At 45.2% G+C, this 20725-nt stretch overlaps 1 protein-coding gene across 1 annotated transcript in view; it reads right to left on the bottom strand.

Annotated features, from left to right (window-relative positions):
• PKP2 (plakophilin 2) overlaps positions 1 to 13562 on the bottom strand; it is a 56958-nt gene extending 43396 nt beyond the window's left edge. Inside the window, exon 1 of the mRNA XM_072145038.1 lies at positions 13184 to 13562. Coding sequence (XP_072001139.1) covers positions 13184 to 13397 — 214 coding nt within the window. The 5' untranslated portion in view covers positions 13398 to 13562. The remainder of the gene's footprint in view (positions 1 to 13183) is intronic.
• Positions 13563 to 20725: the final 7163 nt, after the last annotated feature.

Genomic DNA, 20725 nt, shown 5'->3' with positions numbered 1-20725 from the left:
GTGCCATTTTTGCGACTAAATGCCAAACTAGCTGCGCAGCAAAAATAACCAGCTTTCCCTCATTTATCCTAGCAATCCAGATGTTTTGATGCGCCTAATGATATTCATCACTTGCGACATTTCATTTAGGCGCAAAAACGGGCGCAAAAACACTCCAGCCCGAAGCTGGCGTTATCTGAGAAGAAAGCACTGAGCCCCTTTGCAGAACAGCTCATTTCTAGCAGCAAAGCTCATCCAGACACTGCAGACACTAGAACAGATCATACAGACATGAGATACTCTGCAGACACTAGAACATATAATACAGTCATTAGATACTCTGCAGACACTAGTACAGATCATACAGACATGAGATACTCTGCAGACACTAGTACAGATAATACAGTCATTAGATACTCTGCAGACAGGAGCTGCAGACTCTATTTACACTTCATCACCTTCTATTTACAAAACATTCTGCAGAATCCTGAGCTCAGAGCAAGAGAGAAGAGAACGTTACAGAATGTTGCACATAGTACTGACAAGTGTCCCCCATGTCATTTTGCACAGTATCACCAGTGTTTCTGAGGGGGATACTGTGCAGAATTACAGGGGTGCAGCAGGAGACCAGCACTGGGGGATCCCCTCCAGGAGAAGCCCCTGCTGAGGAGGTCACTGGGTGCTGGGTGTCACACACCTGGGTGCTGCAGTGAGTGTTATCTTCATTCTGGGCTGTGGGAGAAGCAGAGAGGAGCTTGTAGCAGGATCACATGTAACTGCCTGAATCTAACATTATGCCGAAACTGCGCCAAAATTGCGCCAACATTGCGCCTAAACTGTGTTAAAGTAAAGTGATTAATAAGATGCAGGAAATTAACTTATCACAGATGGTTGTGCTAATTCTGTAAAAGCTTGTGATAATTCTGGAAAACAGTGCACCAGAATTTAGGCACAACTACTACACTTAGGCGCACAAAAGTGATAAATGTGGCCCATTCTCTCTTATTCCCTTTTATTTTGTGATAGTTATTTTTTGTTGGGAAAATTGACTGATACGATGAACATTCAATCCTCTTCGCCTAATGTGACTACACCGTGACCAGAACATGTCCATAAAGTTATATGTAACACCAAAAACATCATCATCCTCCATTATTTACACCTATGTTATGACATTCTCACTCTCATTCTTATGAAGCGCGGAGGGTTCTGTTATTGTGCAGCTAATACAATGGCGACATCTAAACGTGACTTTTATTATCTCATTAGAGGGGTTTATGGATATATAGTTATTTATTTGGGTTACCATTGTGTAAGGAACAGACAATGATACATCTGTGTGAATTTTCTGCAGTTCCCTTTGCTGCATGTTTTGGTGAATATCCACATGTGGGGTCTGTATGATCTCCTCACATCTTACTTTTTTAGGAAAGTAGATTTTCTTTATATAAGTGTCTGGATTTGTACATATTTTAGAGGAAATTTTGAATGTTAATTGCCAAATCCATCGCCTGGTTGTCGGCTTTCAAAATTCTATAGGTTTTATGGCGCCTTTACTGTTTATTCTGTTTTATTGCTATATTTTGCAGGTTGTGACTGTCTAAAAATGTCTAGCTGAAAAGCAGATATCTAGTTATTACAGTTTTAGTGCTATTATGTGGATTTATTCATGTGAACATATCAATAGGGCACATTTGTGAACTCTACAAATGTCCACGTATTACATTTAGGAGATGTGAAGGTAAATATTTTCTGTTTGGATCAAATTTTTTGCCATCAAAGTCAAATTTTAAGTAGTTTTAATAAAATGTTTCAATTTGAATCAAAATTGCATGAAGGCGCCTATGTCTATAAAATCTTTGATGCAATTTTGAAAATGGGGCAAGTGTCTGCTTTCAGAAAATATCGGTCCCCCTCCCCAAATTTTTTGGAGTGTGGGAGGAAACCGGAGGACCCGGAGGAAACCCACGCAGACACAGAGAGAACATACAAAATCTTTGCAGATGTTGACCAGCGCTGCAAGGCTGTAGTGCTAATCACGGAGCCACCATGCTGCCCATAAATCTCCCTATCATCTATCTATCTCCTATAAAATTCTCCCATATTACAGTTTGTTTTACCATACTAAACTGAGCCTCTTGCTGACTGTGACTGGTCATAAAATAGTTTTATTTTTGTTTTGCCCAGGGCCCCACTTTGTCTAGAACCGGCCCTGGTAACATCCAATGTGCCCTACGCTGGGGGAAAGAAGGGTTGGGCACGTTGGATCTCAGTATAAGACAATGCCAGGGTATCTGAAAGTGCCTACTCCTATCTCTTAGTGCTGCTGGACCAAATTGGCGTTTCCCCAAAGATCTTCTAATTCTGGAACCCGATTCAGTAAAATGTGGGTGGTGGACATCCTAATTTCTTATCTACACAGGCAAAAATTCTCGTTCACCACTTCTCATGGTGGATTAGGTTTGAGAGGGGGAGATTTTTAAGATCCTTGTACTTTCAAAATATAACTTGTGTCATAAAGCTTCTTTGGGGCTGGATTGCCCTGCCAGTTATTTAGCTTATCTTCTGATATGTTCATTCTGCCTGAGCTTTTTGAGTTGTCTGCTTTCGTACTGTGCTTCCATTTGGTTCTGACTTTAGTTTGTACCTTTTACTACTCTATTTTGTCTCCAAAATACAGCACGCTCTTAGATTAACCCAGCTGGTTGACCCAGGTCTTTGGCTGAGCCTTCTTCCATCCTTTATGTTCAGTGTAGGAAGCTTCATACAGTTAAAGGCCATTATCTAAGATGATCGTCAAGGAGGCGGGGACAGTGGTGGTGGGCAAAATAGTCTAAAACTGGGCAAGTCTTTGAGATTGGTGAACCATCTCATGGGTGTTCTGACTTTCCTTCGACTGTAGATATCGGAGGACTGAAAAGTTGAGCATATTGGATCTGAACATGCCCAGGCTCTTTGTTCTCACGACCACCAGAGGTGTCCAGATGGAGTTATTTCACCTCCCACGTGTATGCGGGGAGGGGTAAAGGAATTCTACAGACAGCCATGTAAGGTGTATGGACTCGTGTAGTAGTAGTTGTCCTCCTGGCCCCTATAAACGTCACCAGATCTCATACCACAAATAATTCTCACAGACAAACCAGTTCTTCTTCAGTCTCATGAATCACTTTTTTTTTTTTTGCTGACTCGGTAGAGCCATAAATCTGTCGCAATAACAAATCAAAACATAAAACAAAAAAATTCTAGCAACCAAAAGGTGATTTGAGGAGGTTTTTGAATTTACTAAAAAATCAGAACTATTAAAACACAATTAGGATAAAAATCTGAGGTTTTGTTATTCCTAGGATTACATGGGATGGTTCTACTGATATATCATGGTCTTCAAGGTTGTCTCTTTCAAAAACATTTTGGAAGTGTCTCTCTATGGGAGGCCCACGACTGGGTGTTTATCTCAACAACGTGAGCTTTAGGCCACCTTATCAGGCCGCACTGAAGGTGATATTAACCAGATGGACTTCACACATGGCAGGAAACATCAAGCTCCTCCAAACTTTAGTAGACTAACTTAGTGGACCATCAATACGAACAGTCATGGACATCAAAGGAAATCCACCCAAATGTCCCAACTCTGGAAAGAATGGTGGTAGCGATCAGGGCCGGATTAAGGGTGGTGGGGGCCCCTGGGCACAAACTGGTGGGGGCCCTTCCAACAATGTGTTTGGAGGTATATAGCTTGCCCCCCTGTAATATACAGCCACCAGCCCCCTGTAGAATTTAGCCGCCAGTCCCCTGTAGAAGATGGCGATCTCTGCGATCTCCCCCAGTGGAGGCAGCTGTGTTTAACTGACACAGCTGACATCCTAGACCCCTATGTGCATTTCGCACAGAGACAGTCAGCAACTCAGCTGAGCTGAGTCGCTGACTGTCGGAAACTGGTGGGGGCCCCTTAAAAATTGAAAGTGGTGGGGGCCCCGGGGCTCGAGCCCCAGGAGCCCCTCCTTTAATCCGGCCCTGGTAGCGATTATCAAATGCATCCTGCTTATAGAACAATTCCCACTTCGGTGGACAATTACAACCAGGTCATAAACATTCCCTCCTCCCACACATTGTCCTAGGGTGGTAGAGAAGTACTTGGACATGGTGGGGGCTTCGTAATTGTCCACCAAGGTCAGGACGGGAGAGCTCTTGACATTGCTGATATGGGCAGGTTATCTGAAGAGCTTCACGAGACTTGTGTGAGTCACAGACGAGGTCGGATCCACAAATAACCCTACAGTTATGGGTCATCACAAGTTTCCCGATATCTCGGATTGGTTGATGGAGGCTACATACATGGTAGTCTCACCACGGCCGCTCTACAGTCTGAAGATAGTGGCCGGAACGGCATGATACATATGTCTTTTCTGAGAAATAGAAGAGGGAAAGGAACAATATGTTCTACAAAATACGATAATCTTGGGGAATATGGTATTTACTAGAAGACATGTCAGGAGATGAGGCCTAAATGTAGGCGAAAGTGTTAGGCCTATTGTAGGGCCTGAGGGGACAGGGCCTGACTTTCACTCTTTGATTATCTCAGGTGTTCTGCCTTCAACAATACAACACATCAGTTTACCCAGCGATCTTTTACTGGGTTTGGGTTAGAAGTGAATGTTACGGTGGGGTTGGGTGAGGTGTCGGGGCCATCTACAACATAGTGATAAGTGTGGACCAGGCCCTATGGCAGGAGGTGGCATTTTGTCAGTCCCAGGACACTGATAGAGCAGAGTGGGAAAGTAATATCAGTGCTTCATCTCCTATCCTAACAGAATGGGCACAGCACAGTACTACTACTCCTATCCTGTATATATGGGCACAGCACAGGACTACTACTCCTATCCTGTATATATGGGCACAGCACAGTACTACTACTCCTATCCTGTATATATGGGCACAGCACAGTACTACTACTCCTATCCTGTAAATATGGGCACAGCACAGTACTACTACTCCTATCCTGTATATATGGGTACAGCACAGTATTACTACTCCTATCCTGTATATATGGGCACAGCACAGTACTACTACTCCTATCCTGTATATATGGGCACAGCACAGTACTACGACTCCTATCCTGTATATCTGGGCACAGCACAGTACTACTACTCCTATCCTGTATATATGGGCACAGCACAGTACTACTACTCCTATCCTGTATATATGGGAACAGCACAGTACTACTACTCCTATCCTGTATATATGGGCACAGCACAGTACTACTACTCCTACCCTGTATATATGGGCACAGCACAGTACTACTACTCCTATCCTGTATATATGGACACAGCACAGTACTACTACTCCTATCCTGTATATATGGGCACAGCACAGGACTACTACTCCTATCCTGTATATATGGGTACAGCACTGTGCTACTACTCCTATCCTGTATATATGGGCACAGCACAGTACTAGTACTCCTACCCTGTATATATGGGCACAGCACAGTACTACTACTCCTATCCTGTATATATGGGCACAGCACAGTACTACTACTCCTATCCTGTATATATGGGCACAGCACAGTCCTACTACTCCTATCCTGTATATATGGGCACAGCACAGTCCTACTACTCCTATCCTGTATATCTGGGCACAGCACAGTACTACTACTCCTATCCTGTATATATGGGCACAGCACAGTATTACTACTCCTATCCTGTATATATGGGCACAGCACAGTACTACTACTCCTATCCTGTATATATGGGCACAGCACAGTACTACGACTCCTATCCTGTATATCTGGGCACAGCACAGTACTACTACTCCTATCCTGTATATATGGGCACAGCACAGGACTACTACTCCTATCCTGTATATATGGGCACAGCACAGTACTAGTACTCCTACCCTGTATATATGGGCACAGCACAGTACTACTACTCCTATCCTGTATATATGGGCACAGCACAGTACTACTACTCCTATCCTGTATATATGGGCACAGCACAGTCCTACTACTCCTATCCTGTATATATGGGCACAGCACAGTCCTACTACTCCTATCCTGTATATCTGGGCACAGCACAGTACTACTACTCCTATCCTGTATATATGGGCACAGCACAGTACTACTACTCCTATCCTGTATATATGGGCACAGCACAGTACTACTACTCCTATCCTGTATATATGGACACAGCACAGTACTACTACTCCTATCCTGTATATATGGGCACAGCACAGTACTACTACTCCTATCCTGTATATATGGACACAGCACAGTACTACTACTCCTATCCTGTATATATGGGCACAGCACAGTACTACTACTCCTATCCTGTATATATGGACACAGCTCAGTACTACTACTCCTATCCTGTATATATGGGCACAGCACAGTACTACTACTCCTATCCTGTATATATGGGCACAGCACAGTACTACTACTCCTATCCTGTATATATGGGCACAGCACAGTACTACTACTCCTATCCTCTATATATATGGGCACAGCACAGTCCTACTACTCCTATCCTGTATATATGGGCACAGCACAGTACTACTACTCCTATCCTGTATATATGAGCACAGCACAGTACTACTACTCCTATCCTGTATATATGGGCACAGCACAGTACTACTACTCCTATCCTGTATATATGGGCACAGTACTACTACTCCTATCCTGTATATATGGGCACAGCACAGTACTACTACTCCTATCCTGTATATATGGGCACAACACAGTACTACTACTCCTATCCTGTATATATAGACAGCACAGTACTACTACTCCTATCCTGTATATATGGACACAGCACAGTACTACTACTCCTATCCTGTATATATAGACAGCACAGTACTACTACTCCTATCCTGTATATATGGGCACAGCACAGTACTACTACTCCTATCCTGTATATATAGACAGCAAAGTCCTACTACTCCTATCCTGTATATATGGGCACAGCACAGTACTACTACTCCTATCCTGTATATATGGGCACAGCACAGTACTACTACTCCTATCCAGTATATATATGAGCACAGTACTACTACTCCTATCCTGTATAAATGGGCACAGCACACTACTACTACTCCTATCCAGTATATATATGAGCACAGTACTACTACTCCTATCCAGTATATATATGAGCACAGTACTACTCCTCCTATCCTGTATATATGGATACATCACAGTACAGTACTACTACTCCTATCCTGTATATATGGGCACAGCACAGTACTATTACTCCTATCCTGTATATATGGGCACAGCACAGTACTACTACTCCTATCCTGTATATATGGGCACAGCACAGTACTACTACTCCTATCCTGTATATATGGGCACAGCACAGTACTATTACTCCTATCCTGTATATATGGGCACAGCACAGTACTACTACTCCTATCCTGTATATATGGGCACAGCACAGTACTACTACTCTCATCATTACGGCATATACTGTATATATACTAGTTGTTGGGGATTATTATCCTATAGGAGACGTAGAGTCTGACAGATTCTCATTGCTGGCCTGGGCAGGACATCATCCATTACTCAGTAATTATCAGGGCAGCTATTTGACCTCCGGATTATAGAAGCAGCCTGTAATCTGCAGCTCCTTGTGTGAACAGGCACTTATCTGCTCGCATTGTTTGGATAGGGAGATGTAGAAGAGCTGCTTATCTAAAGAAACTCAATGGTAGACTGACAAGACTGGGGATGGGTCTGACTAAAGGGACCTGAGAACCTTCAGTAGCTGAGGACAGACATTGGAGATATTTCTCAGGGCCATAAGTATTGTCTGGCCTCAGCTACCGAATGTGTGTAGACACATCCAGACACACATTAGGCTTGCGGCTTGGAGTGTGCAATTGGACATTGTACAATAGCAGATAAGGTTGGAAAAAGACGCAGGTCTATCAAGTCCAGCCTATGGTCCATCAAGCCCAACTTATGGCCCACCAAGCCCAACTTATGGCCCACCAAGCCCAACTTATGGCCCACCAAGCCCAACTTATTGTCCATCAAGCCCAACTTATTGTCCACCAAGCCCAACTTATGGTCCATCAAGTACAGCCTATGGTCCACCAAGCCCAACTCATGGTCCACCAAGCCCAACTCATGGTCCACCAAGCCCAACTCATGGTCCACCAAGCCCAACTCATGGTCCACCAAGCCCAACTCATGGTCCACCAAGCCCAACTCATGGTCCACCAAGCCCAACTCATGGTCCACCAAGCCCAACTCATGGTCCACCAAGCCCAACTCATGGTCCACCAAGCCCAACTCATGGTCCACCAAGCCCAACTCATGGTCCACCAAGCCCAACTCATGGTCCACCAAGCCCAACTCATGGTCCACCAAGCCCAACTCATGGTCCACCAAGCCCAACTCATGGTCCACCAAGCCCAACTCATGGTCCACCAAGCCCAACTTATGGCCCAGCAAGCCCAACTTATGGCCCAGCAAGCCCAACTTATGGCCCAGCAAGCCCAACTTATGGCCCAGCAAGCCCAACTTATGGCCCAGCAAGCCCAACTTATTGTCCACCAAGCCCAATTTATGGCCCACCAAGCCCAACTTATTGTCCACCAAGCCCAACTTATGGCCCAGCAAGCCCAACTTATGGCCCAGCAAGCCCAACTTATGGCCCAGCAAGCCCAACTTATGGCCCAGCAAGCCCAACTTATTGTCCACCAAGCCCAATTTATGGCCCACCAAGCCCAACTTATGGCCCACCAAGCCCAACTTATGGCCCACCAAGCCCAACTTATGGCCCACTAAGCCCAACTTATTGTCCACCAAGCCCAACTTATTGTCCACCAAGCCCAATTTATGGCCACCAAGCCCAACTTATTGGCCACCAAGCCCAACTTATTGGCCACCAAGCCCAACTTATTGGCCACCAAGCCCAAGCTATGGTCCATCAAGCCCAAGCTATGGTCAATCAAGCCCAAGCTATGGTCAATCAAGCCCAAGCTATGGTCAATCAAGCCCAAGCAATGGTCCATCAAGTCCAAATGCTGCCCACGTTACTGAACGTCTTCAAAGCCAACACATCTCATCTTTCTTTATCACAATATCACCTGTGGGTTAGGTTTGGAGACATCAGGTGATCCTGCCTTCATTGGCTGATCCAGACAAATTTGCCGTAATGAGTATTGGAGCCTTTAAGATGGCAATGCTTTAGGAGAACCATGTTGGGACAATTTTGGTGGGACTGGGCCATCACAGGGTCAGAGGATCCTAGGATGGGTCCAGTCTCTAACCAAACACTGAAGACAAAACAATGTGGATACTACTAAAGTCCATTTTGTTTCATCCATATCCGGTGGGCCCAAGGAACCTCAGTCCTACAGTGGACCATCCAACCATCTATTGTGACATGATTTTCTTTTGAAGGCCTTCTGGTATCTAAGTCACTGATGGAGGCGTCAGGCTGAAGCTCACTCCCTTGCTCCTGATGAAGAACACATGAACGCTTGGTCAGGCCTAGTGTCTACGTCTATACATCGGTTGGAAGGTTTAGCTGCCGGTTGAAGGATCTCCACGAAAACATCTATAAAATACGGATGACCCTCCTCAGGAAGTGTTATGTTTTCCAAAAACTTTCTTTATGGTCACGCACCTTCACCCCTCACACCCCATGAGTCTGAGATACGAGGCGTAATGATTGTTCTGCTTCGAGGAGCTTCAGAGACCCCATGCCGGGAATATCTCAACACACAAGCCGAGACCTCACACAAGGTCCTCCGTTCCCATGACTACAGCCACTCACTGGAAACTGATTTACTGCGGCTGCAAACTGCTGTGGAACTTCCTTTGATGACATTTTTTTTTAAACATTTTTTTAAACTACAAGCGGGTGATTTCAAGCTTCTTAGTAAAGCTGCCCTCAGGCCTCCAGAATTCGACTGTCCCACCAAAGCAGACGCATCGTGACTAAGCAGTGGTTTCTCTAACATCTAAACGGGGAAGCTGGGTAATAGACAAAATGGCCGCCATTGTACCCGTCACACAACTTTATGCGTCCCAGAATGCCAACGCTGAAATCGGTGACTGGTCAGTTATACGTGAAGGGGGCGCATGCGTTATCAACACTCCTTTCACTTCTATTGGACTGTTTTGGAAGTGCTTCCCACCTTTGTGCTTAATAGGCCACAAAGAGGGCGGGTCTTGTATTTTTTTTGCATAAAAGTGGGCGGTCTAGTGTTTATATTTGCGGTTGGGGCTTCATTTTGTCCTACTGATGTTGGGACATATGGTTTAGACTGTCTAATAAATCCCGGCAACCTCAGTCCTTGTGATTAGACAATTATCACTAATCCTCCTTAGAGCTCCCTCTAGTGGTGGCGGGAAAACAGTATTTTATCCATTAATTCGATTTGAATGCGCCAGCCTACAACATTGATCTTTTTTATGTGAAATTCCTACAGTTTTAGAAATCGGATAGAGAAAAGGTGTCATTTCTGGGTACTGCCTTTGTTTCCACCGCCGGTAACGCCGCGCCCAATCCAATATTGATTCAGCACATATCTAGATATAAAATTCAAATACTATACAAATCTCACGCTCAGAGGCGGTAGCTAGTAGCTAGATGTATCTCAACATTAGAGTTAGATACGGAGTCACTTCCCCAGTACGGTAGATACTGAGCAGTTATGGGCGTGTTCTATAGTTTACATTTAAACTGATTGGTTGGAACGGCGCAGCGATCATGTGACTCAGTAACCATAAAGCAATGATGAGGAATGTACTATCATACATTGCTGGAGGGGGGAGGACTTGTCTGGTCAGGCTGGTGACTATACCACAGGGCGGGGAGATTAGCGAAACACAATCTGTATACAGCTCTTCTGCAGGATACAAAAATATCCAACCGTCCTAAAAGGATTTTTTCAGAATTCAGTAAAAGCCTCGAGGCGGCAGCTTACGCATAATAGACAAAACAAAATAAAACACAGCAGACACTCCCCTCTCCTGGGGACATCCCCCCGGGGGTAGTGATGACCGTCTTGTCTGATCTCGAGTGATTACGTCCCGTTTATGGTGCGTGTGACGGCTGAGACATTCACCGGCCTCATCGGTCAGGTGGTCGTAGAGGTGATCGGCTCAGTGGTCATGTGCACTGCATTCATGACATCATCAGTTCACTTCCGACGGGAATGAAATACCTGCAATTCGGGGAACCGATTCTGGAAGCTATGACGATAAGTGCTGGTGTCATCGGCCAATGGGGTAAGGTGTCCCCCATCCTCACTTTTTCTGCGAATGGTAGCTTCTTTAAAGTAGGTTAGGGGCGTGTCCTCACACTGCTGTGCTCTAAGCTCTCTGCAATGACCTGCTCCACAGCCTCCCTCTCTGCTTTGTGACTGCTGTAGAATCTAACTGTGACAGCTTTTACTCAGAGCAATAGGGCGGGACTGTGAACTATGTTAATGCAGAGGGCAAAGAGTACAGCAGTGTGAGGACACTTATCGTTAACAATATTTGGGGGTCTGTCCAGATGAAAAGACATGGAAAACGGGGGTCATCTGCCATTACGGACAAACTCTCTGAATGGTAGGGAAGGACAGGGCAGACCCCAGATTTTTAGATCTAGTTCAGTGGATTATGTCTTTGGAGATTCTCCTTCTAGTCTGAACACGACTTTATCCCAGAATCATTAGTGCAAGATGTCAGCATATCCCTGCAGGGGGGGGGGGGGGGCAGGGGTGCGTGTGAGAATACCAAATATCATCCGAAATCCCTGAAAACAACCCATTGTCACCTTCTCTCCCTATTAGACCAGCACAACCCTCTCCTGAAATCCTCTGTGCTGCTGTGGGCCCTGCATTCTATTCATCCTGGGATGACTCCATACACATCTCTCGCTTGTTACTGATTATTATGAGGTCGTTACAGTCTATGTGGGCGCCGGAAGCCGTAAACGCGGTGAGGTCAGGAGGAGGCGGCGGCGGTGGAAATTACGAGGAGTCACTTACACCCACTACTCACCTAATGGAAGGATAATCCCAGACACCTCTTATGTAGTTCCCATCACTCATCACGGCTAATGCACCTTTAAGCTTAAAGGAAATGTCTTCTCTCTCCCATTATGCAAATACATTGTCAGCTCACCGCAACACATTCCCTTTAAGAAGAGACCACTGACCCCTACATGTCAGACAAGGAACTGATCCCTAAATTTAATACATCTTTGATTTCGGTTGATCACCTGCGATTGTTAGGAAAACCTGGTATCAAGTTTTCAGTTAATCTACAGCTCCCCCGCAGGGGAAATGAAGTATTACACCTTCTCCATTGAAATGAATGGACCATGTGTGTAATGTGGACGAGATGAGTCCTCCAGAGCGAGAGACACTCTTGTAACTCTTCACTCTTTCCAAACACGAGGGACCCCCTATTAAAAAGATGCATCCTTAAAGGGGCTGAGGTTTGTTTAGATGTAAAAAAAACCCCCTATAAATATAAGCAGGATTCTTCGAAACCTACAAGGGTCATACATGAAATACCTTACAATACACAGAAAAAAAAATTTATAAAAAAAATAAATAAATGTGGAAACCATCAACAAGTTTCTATTGACGGATCCTGTTATGTTTTCCTTAAAGGCAACATCATTCTCAGCACCAAAACAAAATTTTTTTTCAGAAATTGCAAAAAATAAAAATCAGCATTTCCTATTTGCCTGCTGCAAATTTAATCAAAATTGAAATTTTAAATTTTTAGCATAAACAAATATTTTTTTTGTAATTTTTTCACCTTTTTTATGCTTCTTTTCAGCAGATTTTTCTAATTCCTTCTATAACCTGACCAGCACCCCCCCCCCAGGTGTCTTCACGGTTAAACCTTTTACCTGCAGACGTGACGAGCCACTGCCTTCAACACCCCGACAGCGACAACTTTTTTTTTTACTGACGCCTGACAGCAGAAGACTGACATTGAGATGGAAGACTACAGGCTTCCGAAAATCTACACGAGTGCAAAAACTTTCAGCTTTAAAGGGACCAAACATACAAAGAGGAAGTTCTAGGTTTTTGGTCAGATGCAGAATCCCTCTACGATAAAGTGCGCAGCTTTACGCGCCACCACCTGACCTCATAATCCTATTACCTATTGTGGTCTTATAGACATCTCAGCAGCTTCTAGCACCATATATGGTTAGCTTTAGCCTGGCACAGGTAACCATAGACGTAGTGAACTCACCGTTTGCCAGGCTCTTCTTGGTGGTCTTCCTGGCCATGGTGAGCTGGACCTGGTGTTGGATCCTCACAGCTTTCTCCAGGTCTTGGCGGCTGATGGTCAGCTTGTCCTCGGTTGGTAACGCCAGGCTGGAGCTGTCCAGGTCCATGAAATTGTCCCTGCTCAGGACGGTCTTGATGTAGCCGTGATCGGCGCTGGGGGAGGCGAGGACTGCCATCTTGGCTCTTGGGCTCGGGATTCCTCCTCAGAGCCTCCAGAAAACGAGTGTGGCCACCTGTAACTAGAGTCTATCCGAGTGTAGACTCACTCCACCAGTGCAGCACACACCTCCAGGCACAAAGCTTCCTCACTTAGTAACTAACAGGACACCTCCCACCTTGAATTCCCAGCCAGGGATTCCTCAGATAACTGAGGGGCGGTTTTAGTGTCCCTAAGGTTCAGGGTTGGGCTCTGTATAGGAGAGGGGAGGGGGGGACTGTGCGAGAGGTGCAGAGGACACGGACCCTCAGGATTAGGGAGGGGTGGGGTGCGGCTCAGCTGTGTAGATCACATATCACATTATCTACCAGGTTGGAGCAGCTCCAGCACTTTGCATTTTGTTGTGAACAGTATTGTGGTATAGGGGGATGTCCTCGTAGATGTAGACACAAATATACACTAAGTTTATAGACTAGGGCTCGCTGCCGCTCCCACCTTTGCAACTCAGAAATACCATAACTAGTTGTATATATAAAAATAAGTTGCAAAATTAAGTGGTTTTGCAAAAAAAAAGTAAAAAAACTAGAGGCTCGGAGCGGTGGCAAACCAGGTGGAAGTCAATGTGGGTTAGTTGGTTCTAGACTCATTGGGTAGGTGGAGGGGCTATGGAGTCATTGGCCTGAGACAAGGTGGTAGACAGTGAGTAATGAGAGGATGACCACCCTAAGGCCTGTAGTACGGTCCCATCTTGAAGTTGGTGTAATCGGTGGAGGTGTGAAGGAAAGTTGCCCTCAAAAGTGTGGGGTTTATCCGATCCAACCTTGAACTACTGAACTGACATTGGTAATCGACCTTAGGCAAGGTTGGACCTGTCCACAGACTCGGAGCGATGGCAAACCAGGTGGAATTCAATGTGGGTTAGTTGGTTCTAGACTCATTGGGTAGGTGGAGGGGCTATAGAGTCATTGGCCTGAGACAAGGTGATAGACAGTGAGTAATGAGAGGATGACCACCCTAAGGCCTGTAGTACGGTCCCATCTTGAAGTTGGTGTGATGAGTGGAGGTCTGAAGGAAAGTTGCCCTCAAAAGTGTGGGGTTTACTCAATCCAACCTTGAACTACTGAACTGACATTGGTAATCGACCTTAGGCAAGGTTGGACCTGTCCACAACACAGGTTGGACCTGTCCACAGACTCGGAGCGATGGCAAACCAGGTGGAATTCAATGTGGGTTAGTTGGTTCTAGACTCATTGGCCTGAGACAAGGTGGTAGACAGTGAGTAATGAGAGGATGACCACCCTAAGGCTGGTAGTACGGTCCCATCTTGAAGTTGGTGTGATCAGTGGAGGTCTGAAGGAAAGTTGCCCTCAAAAGTGTGAGGTTTATCCGATCCAACCTTGAACTACTGAACTGACATGGGTAATCGACCTTAGGCAAGGTTGGACCTGTCCACAAGAGCATGAGAAGATCCACTGTTGTGCCCTAGAAATGGAGTAGAGACAACCCAAGAGACAAAATCCATGTTGAAGACTACCAAGGTCTGTCTACTAGGGGTTGATGGAGATTGGTTCCAAGGGACCCTGGTCTGACAATGATCCTAGAAGTTGGGCTAGAATGATGACCCTCTAAATACTTGTGTGTACACTACAAAGAGTATACTCACACTCTGCAGTAGATATATTTATACCTCGGATTCATCATGTCCTATCAGAATTATACATAGTCATCAGGACCTCTGAAGAACTCGGTGCAACTTGTTATAACACGAAATGCATTTTATATAAGAAGGCTTGGAATATATTATCGGAGGAATGATACCGAGCTTCATCCTCAGATATCAGGTCGTGAGAGATTTCCTGACGAAAAAAAATATCACAACACGGAAAACATCAAAGTTCTCAAATCTTTTCCTTATCTTTTAGCTATGACTTCAGGTGACCTACACAAGAAGCTGCGAAAGAGATTGAGGAGATATGTCAAACTGAAACATGTACGACATAACCAATGAATATTCCATAACGTCTGGCAAGGGCGGCTCCCACCTATCGCGGGGTCATATACCTGGTATATAGGGAAACTGCGACTCCCATTTCTCAATTTTTGACTGCAATGGAATAGTGAGGGTTAAGCCACTGTTGACTACAAGGGTGGAGATGAGCAGATGTTGATGGTTGGGTTTAGGTTTTGAGTTCAGGTTTGGCCACCAGACCTGGACACATCGGGGGGGGGGGGGGGGGGGGGGGGAACAGGCAATCCAGCAAATTTACGCCCCTAGGAACTAGCCATGGATGTGATTGGCCAGGGGGACACCAACCCGTCAGCTCATCTTTATTCTAGGGACTTAGCATCCCAATTTCATGATGGTGGTCTACCAGCAAAAAAAGTATGTACTCATGCCAATTTCATTGTGGTGGTCTACCAGCCTTCGGTCAACACACCTAAAGACCTCACTTGTGAAGAAGAGGCCACGTGAGACCATTGATCGGGCCAGAAGTGCTGAAGAACAAGAGTCTGGAAGCATTCCTGGAGCACCTTACTCTAGCATTTTGTTGGTTGATACCATTTATAGGTTATTTTCTACCAACCATTGACCAAAAGTTTGACAGATTTGACATTGATGGTAGGGTCTAATATAAAAGGTGACCCAATACTACCGAAAAATTGTAAAACCAGCCAAATACTTGAGCTAACACTCAATAGTCATGGAGGCCTTGTTTCGTGGAGGACAAAAGTGTTGGCCTTGTCAAAAGTCAAACTTTCCATAAACACAGAATCAGGAGGCTTCACCATAACTATTAGATATTTGGCCAGTTCCACCGAAATTGAAGAAATTGGTCTACGGTTATTTATTGTGTATGGACCTGATGGAGATATCTCCAAACTGGGTGGAAGTGACACCCTCCAGTGCTACTTTGTGGGTCAGATTACACCCTATAAAGGTTTTCGATGTGGTGGAATGACTCTATCTTCTGGTTGGTTGTGTAGATGATGTAACCACTCGTCGATGTGTCATCACCCTTTGATGGATCGTGACTCCATATTGAAAAATGAGAAATTGAGGATGACGACTTTGGAGAAGACGCCTCCACCCCCATTGAGGTCAACGAAACGATGATCCGGGATTCCTGAAGTCCCAGCTAGGTGAATAATCATCACTTCTTGTAGGACACGTACCACCACCCTATCGTCGTAAAGTAGAAGGTGTTTATTTACTGGTTAACTGGTCTGCAAAACTAATGTCTAAGCCTGGAGATATTTTTATGGAGAATTTTATGGAATTTATTTTTTATTCTCTGCCCCATCAAGGTTTAGTTAGAAGTAAAGCTTGGAGGTTCCTTCAGAACAAGTCACACTTGGTGGTGGTGGAATCATGGATGGAAGTAGATATCTGGGTTGAGGACCAGGAGATCTGAATGGATCTCATCTTCCATTCGTACAAGGTGGATGGGGCAGAAGAAATTCTGCTCCTCCGTGATCCCCCGATAGATGGTCATCCTCTTGGACTCCATAGATGGTGGCACATCTAGTCATGCTTGATAATCCAGATCCATAAATGCTGAAAGGAACCCCAGACAACATACATCTAGGTATGTGACCCTAAATCTAGGTGGCTCACTAATAGGGAATCCTGTAACCTATGTTAGATATCGTCCCTGGAGTGATGTATAATCAGACCCATATGTATGTTGTTAGTAGCAGCAGGTCTGTGATTTATTGATTTATATTCCAGGATTGTACTGGGGAAAAGTAATCACACTGCTGTGCTCTGTGCTCTCTGCATTCAGACTTCAGATAGTATTAGGTATTGTCCCTGGAGAGATGTGTAATCAGACCTTTACGTTTGTTAGAAGCAGCAGGAGTGTGATATATGGATATATATTCCAGGATTAATACTGGGGGTGTGTCCTCACACTGCTGTGCTCTATACTCTCAGCAGACAGATTTAGTTATTGGCCCAAGAGAGATGTGTAATCAGACCTTAGTGTATGTTGTTAGTAGCAGCAGGACTGTGCTTTCTGCATTATGCATTTGGACTGTAAATTATTTTAGGTATGGTCCACTGAGTCATGTGTAATCATAAACTTGTGTATGTGGATAGTAGCAGCAGGACTGTGAAATATGGATTTATATTCCAGGATTGTACTGGGGGAATGTCCTCACACTGCTGTGCTCTGTGCTCTTTGAATTGAACTACCCAAACAGCTCCTCCCTTTTACTCTGTTATAGTATTGAACTGTATTATTGATACAGTTTTACTCAGAAGGAGCATGGGCTGCAGAACAGAATGCAGAGAGCTAAGAGCACAGCTGTGTGAGGCTTCAAACTGGAACGTAAACATATCCCTCTAGTGAACGGTATGAGCTCTGTGTTGTATGATGCGTGTATTCTCTGCTATACTGTATATATCCTGGGATCAGGCGGCTCCATAATATTCTCGTGCTCCATTGTTTTGTCTCTGAGCAGATGTAATGTGTGCAGTCTGGATAAAGGTCTCCCTCCTCCTGAGGCGGAAAACAAAAAAACTAAAATATTTCATGGAGAACTGCTCCATCTAGTGGCAGCTTCTAGGAACAGAACGGGAATATCCATTGTAATGCTGCGCCCCCCAGTGTACCTTAACAGTAATATCCATTGTAGTGCTGCGCCCCCTAGTGTCACATAACAGGAATATCCATTGTAGTGCTGCGCCCCCTAGTGTCAAATAACAGTAATATCCATTGTAGTGCTGCGCCCCCTAGTGTCACATAACAGGAATATCCATTGTAGTGCTGCACCCCCTAGTGTCACATAACAGTAATATCCATTGTAATGCTGCGCCCCCTAGTGTCACATAACAGTAATATCCATTGTAGTGCTGCGCCCCCCTAGTGTCACATAACAGGAATATCCATTGTAGTGCTGCGCCCCCTAGTGTCACATAACAGGAATATCCATTGTAGTGCTGCGCCCCCTAGTGTCACATAACAGTAATATCCATTGTAGTGCTGCGCCCCCTAGTGTCACATAACAGGAATATCCATTGTAGTGCTGCGCCCCCTAGTGTCACATAACAGTAATATCCATTGTAGTGCTGCGCCCCCTAGTGTCACATAACAGGAATATCCATTGTAGTGCTGCGCCCCCTAGTGTCACATAACATTAATATCCATTGTAGTGCTGCGCCCCCTAGTGTCACATAACAGGAATATCCATTGTAGTGCTGCGCCCCCTAGTGTCAAATAACAGGAATATCCATTGTAGTGCTGCGCCCCCTAGTGTCACATAACAGTAATATCCATTGTAGTGCTGCGCCCCCTAGTGTCACATAACAGTAATATCCATTGTAGTGCTGCGCCCCCTAGTGTCACATAACAGGAATATCCATTGTAGTGCTGCGCCTCCTAGTGTCACATAACAGGAATATCCATTGTAATGCTGCGCCCCCTAGTGTCACATAACAGGAATATCCATTGTAGTGCTGCGCCCCCTAGTGTCACATAACAGGAATATCCATTGTAGTGCTGCGCCCCCTAGTGTCACATAACAGTAATATCCATTGTAGTGCTGCGCACCCTAATGTCACATAACAGTAATATCCATTGTAGTGCTGCGCCCCCTAGTGTCACATAACAGGAATATCCATTGTAGTGCTGCGCCCCCTAGTGTCACATAACAGGAATATCCATTGTAGTGCTGCGCCCCTTGGGTCACATAACAGTAATATCCATTGTAGTGCTGCGCCCCCTAGTGTCACATAACATTAATATCCATTGTAGTGCTGCGCCCCCTAGTGTCACATAACAGTAATATCCATTGTAGTGCTGCACCCCTAGTGTCACATAACAGGTATATACATTGTAGTGCTGCGCCCCCTAGTGTCACATAACAGTAATATCCATTGTAGTGCTGCACCCCTAGTGTCACATAACAGGTATATACATTGTAGTGCTGCGCCCCCTAGTGTCACATAACAGTAATATCCATTGTAGTGCTGCGCCCCCTAGTGTCACATAACAGGAATATCCATTGTAGTGCTGCGCCCCCTAGTGTCACATAACAGTAATATCCATTGTAGTGCTGCGCCCCCTAGTGTCACATAACAGTAATATCCATTGTAGTGCTGCGCCCCCTAGTGTCACATAACAGTAATATCCATTGTAGTGCTGCGCCCCCTAGTGTCACATAACAGTAATGTCCATTGTAGTGCTGCGCCCCCTAGTGTCAAATAACAGGAATATCCATTGTAGTGCTGCGCCCCCTAGTGTCACATAACAGGAATATCCATTGTAGTGCTGCGCCCCCTAGTGTCACATAACAGGAATATCCATTGTAGTGCTGCGCCCCCTGGTGTAACATAACAGTAATATCCATTGTAGTGCTGCGCCCCCTAGTGTCACATAACAGGAATATCCATTGTAGTGCTGCGCCCCCTAGTGTCACATAACAGGAATATCCATTGTAGTGCTGCGCCCCCTAGTGTCACATAACAGGAATATCCATTGTAGTGCTGCGCCCCCTAGTGTCACATAACATGAATATCCATTGTAGTGCTGCGCCCCCTAGTGTCACATAACAGGAATATCCATTGTAGTGCTGCGCCCCCTAGTGTCACATAACAGGAATATCCATTGTAGTGCTGCGCCCCCTAGTGTCACATAACATGAATATCCATTGTAGTGCTACGCCCCCTAGTGTCACATAACAGTAACATCCATTGTAGTGCTGCGCCCCCTAGTGTCACATAACAGGAATATCCATTGTAGTGCTGCGCCCCCTAGTGTCACATAACATGAATATCCATTGTAGTGCTGCGCCCCCTAGTGTCACATAACAGTAACATCCATTGTAGTGCTGCGCCCCCTAGTGTCACATAACAGGAATATCCATTGTAGTGCTGTGCCCCCTAGTGTCACATAACAGTAATATCCATTGTAGTGCTGCGCCCCCTAGTGTCACATAACAGGAATATCCATTGTAGTGCTGTGCCCCCTAGTGTCACATAACAGTAATATCCATTGTAGTGCTGCGCCCCCTAGTGTCACATAACAGGAATATCCATTGTAGTGCTGCGCCCCCTAGTGTCACATAACAGGATAATCCATTGTAGTGCTGCGCCCCCTAGTGTCACATAACAGGAATATCCATTGTAGTGCTGCGCCCCCTAGTGTCACATAACAGTAATATCCATTGTAGTGCTGCGCCCCCTAGTGTCACATAACAGTAATATCCATTGTAGTGCTGCGCCCCCTAGTGTCACATAACAGGATAATCCATTGTAGTGCTGCGCCCCCTAGTGTCACATAACAGGATAATCCATTGTAGTGCTGCGCCCCCTAGTGTCACATAACAGTAATATCCATTGTAGTG

The sequence above is a fragment of the Engystomops pustulosus genome, chromosome 4 (assembly GCF_040894005.1).
Source record: "Engystomops pustulosus chromosome 4, aEngPut4.maternal, whole genome shotgun sequence".
Taxonomy (NCBI): Eukaryota; Metazoa; Chordata; class Amphibia; order Anura; family Leptodactylidae; genus Engystomops; species Engystomops pustulosus.
Note: the sequence above shows the minus strand (reverse complement) of the source record. Positions and strands in the feature narration are given on the sequence as shown.